General features: G+C 41.6%; 1 protein-coding gene across 5 annotated transcripts; it reads right to left on the bottom strand.

Moving 5' to 3' along the window:
- Window positions 1-4,676: 4,676 nt before the first annotated feature.
- Window positions 4,677-13,531, bottom strand: armc8 (armadillo repeat containing 8). Of its 5 annotated transcripts, none has more exons than XM_058082814.2 (22): window positions 13,241-13,531; window positions 11,891-11,967; window positions 11,418-11,489; window positions 10,697-10,839; window positions 10,494-10,591; window positions 10,322-10,414; window positions 10,151-10,231; window positions 9,286-9,361; window positions 9,116-9,206; window positions 8,970-9,030; window positions 8,689-8,889; window positions 8,504-8,599; window positions 8,349-8,431; window positions 8,200-8,281; window positions 8,039-8,125; window positions 7,630-7,722; window positions 7,412-7,561; window positions 7,225-7,320; window positions 7,046-7,141; window positions 5,729-5,801; window positions 5,174-5,267; window positions 4,677-5,107 (listed from the first exon to the last, which is right to left on the bottom strand). In XM_058082814.2, exons 1-22 carry the CDS (start codon window positions 13,283-13,285, stop codon window positions 5,074-5,076), a joined length of 2,022 nt encoding a protein of 673 aa, XP_057938797.2. In that variant the 5' UTR covers window positions 13,286-13,531; the 3' UTR covers window positions 4,677-5,073. The 5 variants fall into 5 exon arrangements, with proteins under 5 accessions (XP_057938797.2, XP_078651341.1, XP_078651342.1 ...); XM_078795215.1 differs by lacking the exon at window positions 13,241-13,531 and adding an exon at window positions 12,908-12,981; XM_078795216.1 differs by lacking the exon at window positions 13,241-13,531 and adding an exon at window positions 12,850-12,894.
- Between the last annotated feature and the right edge of the window lie 7 nt (window positions 13,532-13,538).

The raw sequence follows: 13,538 nt of genomic DNA, 5'->3' as shown, positions 1-13,538 counted from the left end.
AGATCATATCTGACCTACAGCACGCGCCCATATAAGGAAGCCCGCCCATGTGTGACATCACAAACCTCCAGTTTTACAACGCCCTCTGAAACTGAGCGTTTGAGCCATCCCAAACTTCTTTCAGGGATCACTTCCAAATGCGCAAACCTCATTATCAGAAACTTTGTCATTATTTCATACGAGAATACAACATTCTAACTACATTTATAGATCAGAAAAGTGGAAAAAGCATAATAGGTCCCCTTTAAAAGAGATCTGACACAATGTAAAAGCCAACCAAACTCTCAGGTCCTGTAATAACACCCATAGATTTTAAAGGCGATTCGATCTATAGCACAGGTATTAAGTGTAAATGCTTAAACTATCAGGGATTATTATTGTTGAAGAGGGAACCCTGTTGATTTTGAATAATATCCAATACAAATGTTAAACAGTCAGGATGCTCACTACAGGGTGCTCTAGTTTGCAACCCAAATTTCTACTTTTATAGACTACAGTTGTTCAATATATCTAAGGAACCCTGCTGGTTTGGGGAATTTTACACAAAATAAACTTTCAGGTCCTTATATCAACAATCCTAGTGATTTCAAAGGATGTTAGCTACTGTTGAGGATTTGTTTTCTTTGTAAAGGTTAGCGCTTAAACTGTCAGGGATCTAAGATAGAACCCTGCTGCCTTTGGATGATATCAAAGACTAGATGGATTAGAAGGACTATGAAAAATAATCCTATTAATTTTAAAGGACATGTGACCCAAGACAGTCCAGGTAGCTAAGGTCACTCTGATTTTAAACTAAGGGAGTATTGTTGTAGAGTTAAATTTTTTTTTTTTTTTTTAAAACAAGATTTGATCAAGAAGCAGTAGGTAGTCAAATGAGCCATATTGTGAGAGTGTTTATTTTTGCTCAACCAATCACAAACAACCTTACTGATTTGAATGGGTGTCTGACACGGCTAACTAGGCTAATGTCATACATTAGCTTGCACAGTACACTTTGTAGAAGTCTAATTTTCCTTCACCTCTTTCACTATACAATAGCAAGATTCCCACTAACTACAGCATGTAGCTTATTTTTATTGGCTTGGTGTCATAGTCTACAAATATGTATAATATTAAAAAAAGGCTAATAGCCACTTGCTTTGTCACCTGTAAAACACAATTGACTAAAACACAACAATTTGGGCACCCCTTGAACTTAACAAATCATGCAGTTTTCATTGTGTGCCAAAGACAAAATTGTCATATATGAATGAAGTATAATGTAAGTGGTCGGCAGTCTCTCTAGTGTCCCATCCATCCATATGTCATAGTTGATCAGGACTGTTTACAACCCTCACACGACACTCCTGAGCTTTAGCCATCCAACCATTGGTGCCTTCTCCGCCTCAACACACTCCCCACATCAGGCATTTTTGGAGCAAATTAGAACATTAAAAAGCCATCTGATAAGTCTTTGCACCTTGATCCCGATTTGGGAAAATAAATGTGGGATATTTTTTTTGATGATCTCTATATGTAGCAGTCACACATTATATTTATGTCGTTACACTCCCCTTTGCCATATGCTGAGCTACTACAAAATGATGCATCACTTATTTGGCAACAGGTAAACGTGATTTTATTTTCTCACAGAGACTCACTTTGAGGTGGTGCAGGCAGGTGGCGTATCAGTGGTCTGATTTGTACTTATTCTTTTTTGGGGTGGGGGGGGGGGGTCCAATGCATGTCAGTTTTTGTTGCATGAGGAATGTGCCTGCTTTTGGAGCCACACCGGGCGGCTAACTTGTAGACAAATTAACCCTGTGGGATGGTGGTCTTGTAAGGGGGGGTCTCAGATGTATTTTATTAATAAAATGATATCAAAATGAAGACTGTTGTTAAATGACTCTCGACTCACGCAGGGTTACGACAATAAATAAATATTGTTTTGCAATCATAGTTTCGACTGTTGATTAATGGATTCTTAATTAGGCAAACCTGGTGGGAATTCCCAGTGCAATGCATCATACTGAGAGCTATTTTGTAGCAAAATATTACTTTGTGTGATGCAGTGCAATTTTACGCCACTCACAACCATAATGAACATATTGTTACCTCTCCTACAGTCTCAATTATATTAATATATATATTTAATATATATATATTAATGTGTAGTTGTACCTAATTTACTTTTGTTGAGTCTGTATACACTTACAAGTGTATATAAAGTGTATAAAGGGTTTTTGTGACAGAATGCATTACATCCATTCATCCATCTTGTGTACCGAAAATAAAACAAAATGACCAATAGGTTAGCCACGTTCCAATAACAGACTAGCCAATCACAGAGTAGCACAACTCAAGCACCGCCCACAGGTCAGTCATGCGTCTTCCGTCACTCAGTTTTTAGTTTTTGCTAATAGAACGACAATCATCATCCTCCAACAGTCCCAAGGTAAGCAATGTAGGTATTAATATTTATGTGTTGTGAAACCTGTGAAGCTAACCAAAGTAATACTTCGGCTAACGCTAGCTAGCCAACTGTAGTATTTTTGTTTTGTCTTGTTAAGTTACATTTTCCGTGTCAAGGATAACAATGTCTCTTCCCTCTGAAATGGGGATATATTTTCTGTAATCACTGCAAGCCCTGTGATTGGCTGGCGACCAGTCCACCGTGGTGACCGCTGAGATAGGCTCCAGAATACCCGCGATACTAGTGAGGATAAGCCACATAGACAATGAATGGATGGATGGCACTGCAAGCTGCATGTTATTAGCCGTAGCAAGACTGACTACGGGGGCGGGGCTTAGCAAAAAGGCTACATTTGAGCTATTGGGTACGACTATTGGGTACGGCAGCCAGTCCTCTTTTACGTTGTTGAAAAGGTCTTATACCTTCTGTTTCGTCTGAAAATGATTTTTAGAAGGGTTTTTCAATGAATCCCCATCTTGCCAGTCAAATGCATTCGCATTATATCATACGTCAGGGGTCTCAAACTCACGTTTTGCTGTTTTGCTTTGGATTAGCAATGAAGCTAAAGGCTAATGACGCTGGGTACAAATAAATGCAGGAAATGATTTGGAATAAAACGGAAAATACACGTCAAGATAAAGCATCTCATCAAACATGTTGTTAAAGTTACGACGCTGCTCCCAGATGGAACTGAGTATGATGCTAACTTGCTAATTGGGTAAAATTATTAAGTTTCATTAATGTTCATATTAAAGGTTAAATAACTGTTAATACTGTACATTTGAATCTGAAAAAAATAATTTCTCTACCAACTGTATGTGGTTTCTTACGTTTTTCTTATTTGCTGTTTTATTATTTTACTTATTTATTACTGATTGATTTATTGTCTTTATTCTTAATTTGTTTATTTTTTTATCTTATTTTGTGTATAGAAAAATTAAAATTAAGATATTTGAGAACACCACCCTCGGCCATCTCTGTGTGGAGTTTGCATGTTCTCCCCGTGCATGCGTGGGTTTTCTCTGGGTACTCCGGTTTCCTCCCACATTCCAAAAACATGCTAGGTTAATTGGCGACTCCAAATTGTCCATAGGTATGAATGTGAGTGTGAATGGTTGTTTGTCTATATGTGCCCTGTGATTGGCTGGCGACCAGTCCAGGGTGTACCCCGCCTCTCGCCCAAAGACAGCTGGGATAGGCTCCAGCACCCCCCGTGACCCTTGTGAGGAAAAAGCGGTAGAAAATGAATGAATGAATGAATATTTGAGAACAGTGGAATGTTTTATCAGATATTTTGGTGTGGAAAACTGGAACCAAAGTACTGAAGAAGTGTAGGGTATAGCAGAAGCAAAAGCATTGAAGATAGTTTTTTTATTGATTTTTTTCCCAGTTTTTAATAAATGCGTTTTGGGTTTTTTTTTTTTTGAAAACCTGATGCGGCCCGGCTTCACCCAGAACCTAGCTCCGGTGGCCCCCATGTAAATTGAGTTTGAGACCCCTTGTCATACATAAAGTTTGAAACTGCTATACTAAATACTAATGATTAGACCCATTCCAGTGTATCATCTTGTCCTCATGGTCTTGTGAACAGTGTCTCTTGACACCCATCCATGTTGTACTCGAGGATGGGGGAAGTTGGAGAGGGACATACAGACCCCTCGGTGACAAAAACGTAATTGGAGGACGCCTGCCATATTATGAAGGTGTGTCAAGCTTGTCAACGTCTCAGGATAATTTCTACAGTATACAAAGTCAAAAGCATTCACCATCACTGTGCAAGTACTTCTGGAGCCAATTTAGAGTCTACAGGCTCAACTTTTAATAGTTAAATAATGAGTAGAACACAGTAGCAAGTGGTTGGGGACTGCATATATTTTCAGTGATAACATTCATCCTATCAGAGTTTCAGTGAGGTCTGAAATGTCAGGGAACAAATACTCTGGGGGGGGGGGAAAACTTAAAACATGATTGAGGAATGAGTGACACGAGGCTTTCAATGTGTTGCACTTTAGTGTCCACAAGGGGGAGCTACTCGCAATCGCTTCATGATCTTAAGTTTTAACACGCATGCCAATATTCTTATGTGCCACTTTATTTGGCACACCGAAGACAATCATTTACTTCTAAACAGGAGTGTGCTGAGAGGTGTGAATAACGCTACTTAGGGGGTGGGGAGGCGTTGGGAGATAATAACATTCCAAAAATAGATATTTATAGACTCATATATATATATATATATATTTATATATTTACGAGGTATGTATCCACAAGAATGAAAACCACATTTCAAAATAAGCAGTCTCTGTGTTTATCTTCTAAAGGTGTCCTTGCGGAGCAAAAAACGTCCCATCCTGAATCACAAAAATGTAAAAATAACAAGAGGAAACGTCTCCTCTTTCCTCAACAATGTCACATCACAAAAGCCCCAAACTTCACTTCGCTGTGAATGTCACTTCAAGACAGTGAATGTGTCCAAAACCTTTCATGAATGCAAGGGAGATCTATGTCTTTAAAGAACAAAAACAAAAAAAAAGGTGTCTTTGTGCAACCCAAAAAAAAACCCAAACAAAAACAGCACAGGCGTCCTCCAGTGAGTGATGGTTGTCAGCGCCTCCCTGTGGTCACGCCAGGTACTGCTGCATTGCAGTCTTGGCCCTGAAAATGGGAGGGACATGGGGCAAGTGCTCCTATTATGTCCTGCTGTGCGTTACTGGGACTCACCTGTCGCTGAGGTTGGTGTCTGACGCCTGTGACAGTTTGTGCAATATATCCACAAAGCCCAACTCCCGTAACTTGTCCTGACGCTCCTGAGAACCTAACAGGGAGAACCACAATTCCTTAATGGCTCACGGGTACAATTGACCATTCATTTGATTGCTGTTGGTAGGGGTGTCACAAGATCTCGTTAGATTAAAAGGTCATTTCTCATTCAGAAAAATATTTTGGGGCACTAAACCTGGGCCGATAATTAATCACACACTAATTAAAAATAAACTCCAGAATTTTGCCAGCCTCAATGTACTGCCATGTGCATGCGTGTATATTCCTCTGTGCATTTGTTTCACCACCTCGGCACGTTTATTCCGTATAACAATGGCATGAACGGAGTGAGTCTCCAGGCCAGTAGCCTACACACACATAGTGTAATGTATAAATGATATCAAGTTCTATAGTCATATTTTTTCATTTTACTTTTCTTAAAAGTGTCTCGTGACAACCCTACCAATTGATAAACTGCCCATCGCCCACTCTAACATGTGTTTTGTGTGCTTATACCGTCCTCCTCGTTCCAGATGAGGTTGGAGATGCAGAAGGTGGCAGCCAACTGCAGCTTCACACTGGAGTGACCCTGAGGGAGGTCAAAAAGCGGCAAGAAAATGATTATGTATACTCTGGATTCACAGATTTCTTATCAAAAGCTCATTCATGTTTTTCTTTCCAAAAATAGGCAATTTTGTTCAGAAAAAACATCTCATTCAACTTAACCCTTTATAGGGCCCTCACTTTATTAAAAAATTATTAAAAAATTCAATCCTTCAGTGTTATTGGGGGCTATAAGAAGACATTTTTTCTCTTTTTACTTTTTAAAAAAGTTTCAGGTTTTGGGTGCAAATCAAGATCAAAGGAGTTACCATATACGGTTCCTTGCCCATTTAGGGTATGGAAAAGGACAGGACAGGTCCAACTGAACAAGGCGACATCAACAGGGGTACTGTAGTTAGAGTGACTGTGATCAACTTATCATGGTTAGTTTATGTTTTATGCTTGCCCCAAGCGTCAGAAAATTGCAATTTCCGACTTCTGAATGAAGAAGGAAGTTTGACTCCTGATTGATCACAGCCCATGATGTCACTTCCTGTGACATTGTCTGATCTTGGCTGATTGGCATGAGAAAGTCACATGACTCTGTTGCCTTGCTGAGACATGGGGAAACCCTGTTTTTTAAGTTACCATATATGGTTACTTGCCCTTTAAAGGGTTAAGGTGGTAATAAAATGTGATAAAGCATAAAATGTACGGGTTAATAATAATAAAGCATACATGTACTTAATGATGATGTAGGTTTAGGATGGCGGTGCCCTGTGTGGCAGTGGTCTGACAACCAGGCTAAAGGCAAGACTGTAGATCTATTCTATCCACAGTCGATCAGCTTTCATTATCATTCACTAGCGGTGAGTGCTACACATTTTGCAATTTAAAAAGTATTTTATGGGTGTGCCCATTGTTACATTTTTTCTCTATAGCGAGGGTCTAGTGCAGGGGTCGGCAACCTTTACTATCAAAAGAGCCATTTTATCCCCTGGCTCACTAAAGAAAAATAGACTGGAGCCACAAAACATAAATTTAAAAAAAGCAGTGACGTGCTCACATTCAGAGCAAATTGCGAGTCTCCCAAAATTTTAATTAACTGCCAGATTTGGAGGGAATTTTGGTCAGATTTTTTTCAAAGATGCGTATTTTCCCCATTTGGGTGTTAAAAAAAATACTTCAGCATTGTGAAGGGAGCCACAACAAAGAGGTTAAAGAGCCACATGCGGCTCTGGAGCCGTGGGTTGCTGACCCCTGGTCTAGTGTATACAAGCATGCATGTACCATGTAGTATTTGATTTTCTGCAACATGTCATCGTTGGTCATGATGAGCTCCTTGGCCGTGTTGCCATCAGCGATGTTGGCCAGAATGCACAGCGTCTGAATGATGATGTTTGGCAGACATTCAGCAATAATAATAATAATAATAATAATAATGACATAGCTATAGCCAGGCCGCTCACCTGCTCTTTGACCTCCACGCTGTGGTCCGCCTCCAGGATGAGCGTGACTGCCTGCATGATCTGCTTGCCGTGGGAGCTCATGATCTGATCAATGTGCTGACAAACACAAGAAACATGTTCAAGTTTTCATGCAGGCTTTTACTTATTTTTTTTTTATTTACAAATGTGTATATCTGTGTATTCTTACAGGGCGCGTGGACAGAACATTCCTGAGCAAACCCAGCGTCTTCATCAGCACGTTGGCGTCAGGGTCAGACAGTAAACGAAAAAGCTGCTCCGTGCCCAAACATTGAACGATCTCCACCTTTACCTTCTGGTCAGCCTGGAACGCCATATTCTATGTGTACATGCACACTTTAGATTCTTTAGTGGTCTGAAAGCTTGTCCAGGAGAGACACTGCTCACCATGAGGGCCCAGATCCCGTTGACCCGTAGTGCAGGACTCTCGCTTTGAGTCAGACTGCATAGTAGTTCTATCACTCCTGATTCTAGGATGGGCTGCACGCACACACAAACACACTGTGAATACATATTACAACTTACGAACTGGTTGCCCTCCAGTCCAGTAGAATTTGTGCATTATAAATTGAGGGCCAACTTGTCAACAGTAAGATTTTCTCAGCACACTTCCAGCTGCTGGATCTGGTGGGTCACCAACCCTCATATTTGCAAACTAGCAATGTAGGTTTTTGTGTAATCCTGCTAACTTCACAAGCTTGTACACTTTGGTGAGGCCAAGGCAGAGGTCAGTACTCTACTTACTGCCATTATTCTACGTCATGGAAGAGGTATCTGTGTATTTGATCACATCTACCTCTTTGCTCGGTGAGAACTCCAGCAGCAGGTTGCATAGTGTGGATGATGCCATGACCAGAACTTCATCAGGGGCGTTCTGCAAGAGCTGCATCCAAACCAATAAGTTACCACGGAGGAGCAATCTTTAACAATAGAGCACAAACGTTTCGTTCCTCTTACCTTCATGAGAGGCTTCCATACGGCGTGGTCGTGGAAGCTGGTCCTCAGCTGCTGCACAGACCGTGAGAGACTATGTAGACATCTAGAACAGGACACATTTAAAGGTTAAATACTACCAGCGTCACCTTCGGACAAGGACGTGGTGTTACCTGACAGCGGCCAAGCGAACTTTAATGCTGGACTCTGACAGGCCACTGACTATCCTGTCCATCATGTTCTCAGTCTCTGTGATCTTGATCAAAGTAAGAGTCAATGGCACCATGGATTTATTATTATTATTATGGAACCACGCAGGACAATGTACCTTCTTCCGGATGTCCTCGTCATTGGAACCCAGCGAGGCATAAAGTTTGAAAGCGGCTTGTCTCAGCTCGTGAGCGTGCTTCAGGTCATGGTCCAACTTGATCGGTCGGACGAGAAAAACATGTCACTAATAATAAATGTGGACTCAACCTGAATGACAAAAGAACTCCTATTGCATCAACTCACCCTTTTGATATCAGCGATGGCCGACACTGAACTGGGGTATTTGAAGTAGTCAGCCAACATGGCCACCAGGTGGTCGGTGGTGCTGGCGATCCTCTGCAGCTCCACGTCAGGCTCCATGAGGAAGGCCAGCGTCTCTGCTCCCTCCACACGTTCCTCTAGCAGGTGCTCCTTGCTGCACATGCGCACCAGGCATGGCAAGGTCTGTGTCGAGGACAATATGAGGAGGTCACACAAACATCTAAACTTCATGGCGAGTGGTAAACGTGGTATAAAAGCATCACCTTTAGCACAATGCAGCTGTCGTCCGTCCTGATGGCACCAGCTCGACACATGTACGTGAGACTGGTGCAGAAGGAGGGCACGTCAAAGAGATGGACATCCAGAATTCAACTAAACAACATGATGGCCTCCACACCACTTTACTCACCACTTGGCTGCTGTTAACTGCATTTCAATGGGCTGATCCCTTTGCATCATTCGAACAAATACCTGAGAGAGTAGCTCGCCTTCCACCAGCACTGCAAACACACAAAACCGTCTCAGCTTCAACACTGCAATTAAATGAAGATAGCTCTTAACGAAAGACCAAGCGCTCACCATTCACAAGCGTCATGGAGACCTGAGTGTTCTCATACGCCAACACTGAGAAACATTTTAATGCTTGCATCCGCACCTTAAAGGTAAAAAAGGTCAATGCTTTACAGTGGCCAGCACACTGAAAATGGTAAGGGGTAGGTTTTCATTTTTTGCATTATATATTAATGTGCATATGTTCTAATTTTCTGTAATACAATCTAACATGCGGTCAAGTGGTTAGCACGCAGACCTCACAGGTAGGAGACCAGGGTTCAATTCCACCCTCGGCCATCTCTGTGTGGAGTTTGCATGTTCTCCCCGTGCATGCGTGGGTTTTCTCCGGGTACTCCGGTTTCCTCCCACATTCCAAAAACATGCTAGGTTAATTGCCGACTCCAAATTGTCCAAAGGTATGAATGTGAGTGTGAATGGTTGTTTGTCTATATGTGCCCTGTGATTGGCTGGTGACCAGTTCAGGGTGTACCCCGCCTCTCGCCCGAAGACAGCTGGGATAGGCTCCAGCACCCCCCGCGACCCTCGTAAGGTAAAAGCGGTAGAAAATGAATGAATCTAACATGTAAGTTAGACATGCTTTAATTCCTAGGTTTCCAAAGTGGGGAACGCATACCAATCAATCAGTACCAAACACCACACTTATGGGTGGGCCTAAACGCCCCATGGTGCAAGAACTGAGGAGAAATGAGAAAAAGAGCATAAGTTGCTGGTTTCTCTGTGTCCATTATATGAACAAGTTTGATTATTTTGTGCATTAAGACAAAATGCAAACAAAAACAATGTCAGTACTTTTTCGTATTGTACAATTTGTAGATTATAGTAACTGTAAAAAAAAAAGTACTTTATTCTGTTGCATTATGTATTAGCTTACCTTATAAGAGGGTGATATTAGCAATGGGGCAATGTTCTGAATGGCGCCGTGGTTGAACAGAACCGTCTGGTGCTCCGGTGTCTGGAGGGCAAACATTTCAATCAGCAATTGCATGGAGTTTGATTCCTACCAAGACTGTACACTGCGCGTGAGCCAATGCCAACCAAATACCTTACAACAGTGGGAGAAGATCTGTGTGGTGTACTCTTGCGTCCTGTGTGAACTGCTCAGTAGAGACATTAAATGGGGGATCACAGTGGGGTCCTGAGGAAGGGGAAAAAAAAATTGGGGGCTTTTGTGGTACAGTAGCAAAGGTCAAGTAAGTAGCTAAAAGTGACCCTACAGTGTAGAGCAGCTGCACAGGAGTGACTGGACTGATGAAGACTGTTCTGAGACATCGAAGACAAGCCTCAATGAAAATGAGGTCAGGACACAGCAAACCTGGAAGCGACAAAAGAACTAATCATTCATAATGCTCCCCTACTTCTATCTGCTTTCTAAAATGGAGTGAATTAGTCCAAGTATGTAGTCCATAAGTATGCCAACCTTGAAGAAGGGCAGGGATGATGTGGCAGTCCACCAGGGACTTTATGTTATTCTCTGTGCCCATTGCAAGACTGCCCAGCACCACCGCGCACTCTGTCCTCAGCTCCAGGCTGGAGGAGCTCTGCTGGAGAAGGTACAGTAACCTGTACAACACACAAAACTCTTATGGTGAGTCATTAGTCATTTTCCACAAAGGATTACACTAACCTACAACATGTCATGCAGAATCAAAGGCTTGACTCGGTTTCACTTTTTGTCGTTCTGTGCCTTTTCTTTTATTAAAGGATGAGGGTGAGAATGGAAGAATATAGACAAGAAGTGGTGTGAAGTAGGCGTGCTCAAAGCAGCAGCATCAAAATAAAGGTTGACTTATTTTTTATGTTTTACACTGGTTAACCTATTTTTACACTTATACAGTTAATAATAGTAAAATGTCACTTTAAACATTGCCTGTATGATGATGACCCTGAAATAGATTTTTTTAATTTAATTTTATATACACATTAAAAATGCACCCACGTCCTGGAAAACATGACATGTTATTGCTTTTATTGTGTAAAAATGAAAGGGAATCAAACGTTTATATTAATGTTAATCAAAAGACATAAAAAATGTGTCACCTGATACACTAGTTTATGGTTCATACATCAAAGTTGCCTTTTGTCTTTCAATTTTTATTTCCTGGTCAGAAAGTGAAATATGAACCGAGGGCGGCGCTTACCTCGGCACAGCTCCCAGGACGATCAGATTGGCTTTCTGCTTATTGTTGCCAATTACAGCATTCTTCATGTCACTACGGAGACAAACACAACATGACTCAATTAGTGCAATAATGTTTAAAAGTATCTTTGGTTAAATGTGTGTCTAGTTTTAAAAGGTACTGTATCAGCCGATAAGCACCGATTTATAAAACTACTGTTTCATCGTAGTTTTTTTTCATTGCATTAACATGTACGCAACATTTCCTGTGTTCTGCAAGTGTGCCAAATGCTATCAAATGCCAGCAAGGCTTGTGGAAAAGTACTGCTGACTGGAAGCTGTAACCAGAGCTCTTCCGAAGATAAAAATAAAAAGAACCAAAATGGATTCAGTAAAAAGTGTTATGAAATAGACTAGCATATCAACACAGAGAATAACAGCTTGTGTGTGCTTGTTGACTATAAAATGCCTCATTGGTTGACATGACAAACTTACATGACTCCCTGCAGGACTTTCTGTGGGTCGGGGTCGAACAGGCGGTCCACATAATGGCGACTTGTGGCAGTAACTTCCTACAATACAGGAAAAAAAAGAAGTACATCAATCACCAAACTAACACACTATTGATTTTCTCAGTTTTATATTACTTTTAACATCCAAATCTGTGTTTAATAATAAGTCCAAGTGTTAACATTCTCGTTCTATGCATGCAACAATAAGAGCCCCTTGAACTCTCCCACGATCCCGTATCCGTCGTGTATGCAGGTACAGCATAATAGTAAGTAAAATGCTTAAAGTAAAAATACATCTGCACTGAAAGCTAAAGTAAAGCCGGGCAATGAAATTCTGAAACCCCTTGACAATTCATTCACATGTTTTATACTGTTTTTTTTATTTAATGAGACTATTGGTTTGTTGGATAAACTTGGCCACGTTTGGGAATTACACATTTTTTATGTTCATGACTGAAAGAGGAAATCAGAAGAGGCAGGATAAAGTAAACAGTTCTGTAAATAGTGAAATATAAAAGGTAAACACAAAAGTATATACACCGCTAATTCCTACCCTTGACTCCGGAGGGTTAATAGAAATGCCAGTTAGTAGATTTGCACCCTGCAGCTGCATGTGACACCCACTATCAAAGTTTTGTTATTGTCAGTGAGAGCTAGAACCGTCCACATGGTGTGCCCCGGTCACGGCACCAAATGTGTGCCCACAATAAGTCAGATCTGTCAATCATTGTCACCATTATAATGTCTGAATAAATAACGCAGTAATTGGGATGTTTGGTTCGGTCGTTTATGGTCGCTACCCGGTAACTAAGTAAGCCGGCTAACCGGCTAATTTAACTACATTTCGGGTCACGTCATATTTGAAGTTGACTTCAACGTTGGGGAGCAAACAGTGGATGACTGGAGGCATAAATGCCGTATTTAAACAAATGTGTAACCAACCGTCAAGATTTGTCTTATAATGAACAGTTGTGAAAACTCGCAGAGGTTAGCCGCTAACCTATTCCGGGTGACACTGACAGCTCCGTCGTCCGTTCGGTTCGACTCGCCAAACACGACGAGGGGGCGAGTGGACACGGCCATCACAGTTGTCCGAACATCCCCGCCTGCCCGTGCAAGCAGTATGCCTGAAACGAGTACTCACTTGTGGTGAGCACTCATAGGAGGCGGACCGCTAAGACTTAGCTTGTATGCTAACATAGGGACACAAGAAGCTTGTCTATTTTGACGACTCTAGACTTGTGTCAACTAGTTGGTCTTAATGAGGCACAACAATAATTGGGGAACAGTGTAACTACAAACTACTAATTGAATACGTAAGAGTGACACTCACAGACAGCACACTGATGCGGAGTGGGGCCTCCAACAAGCACGCCATCTCTCGTCCCCCGATGGAGCGCCCCAATCGGCGCAACACTTTGCAGACACTCCGCCCCCCGAATAGCTTTAAGCGGCTTTTTTAAAAAGAAAAATGCTGTTGAATAAAGCGACTATTAGGTTGTGATTTTAATTTGTTTTAAAACGTGTGCACTATATCGCTGCGGGCATAAATGTAATTGCGAGGCTTCAAAGTAACACCGCTAACTTAGCGTGCTGCCTGACAGGCAGTGGATTTGTCAGTCGTGTAAAGG

This window comes from Doryrhamphus excisus, linkage group LG12 (assembly GCF_037039965.1).
Source record: "Doryrhamphus excisus strain RoL-2023G ecotype Guam linkage group LG12, RoL_Dexc_Guam_v1.1, whole genome shotgun sequence".
NCBI lineage: Eukaryota > Metazoa > Chordata > Actinopteri > Syngnathiformes > Syngnathidae > Doryrhamphus > Doryrhamphus excisus.
The sequence above is the reverse complement of the archived record's forward strand: the minus strand, read 5'-3'. Positions and strand labels throughout refer to the sequence as shown.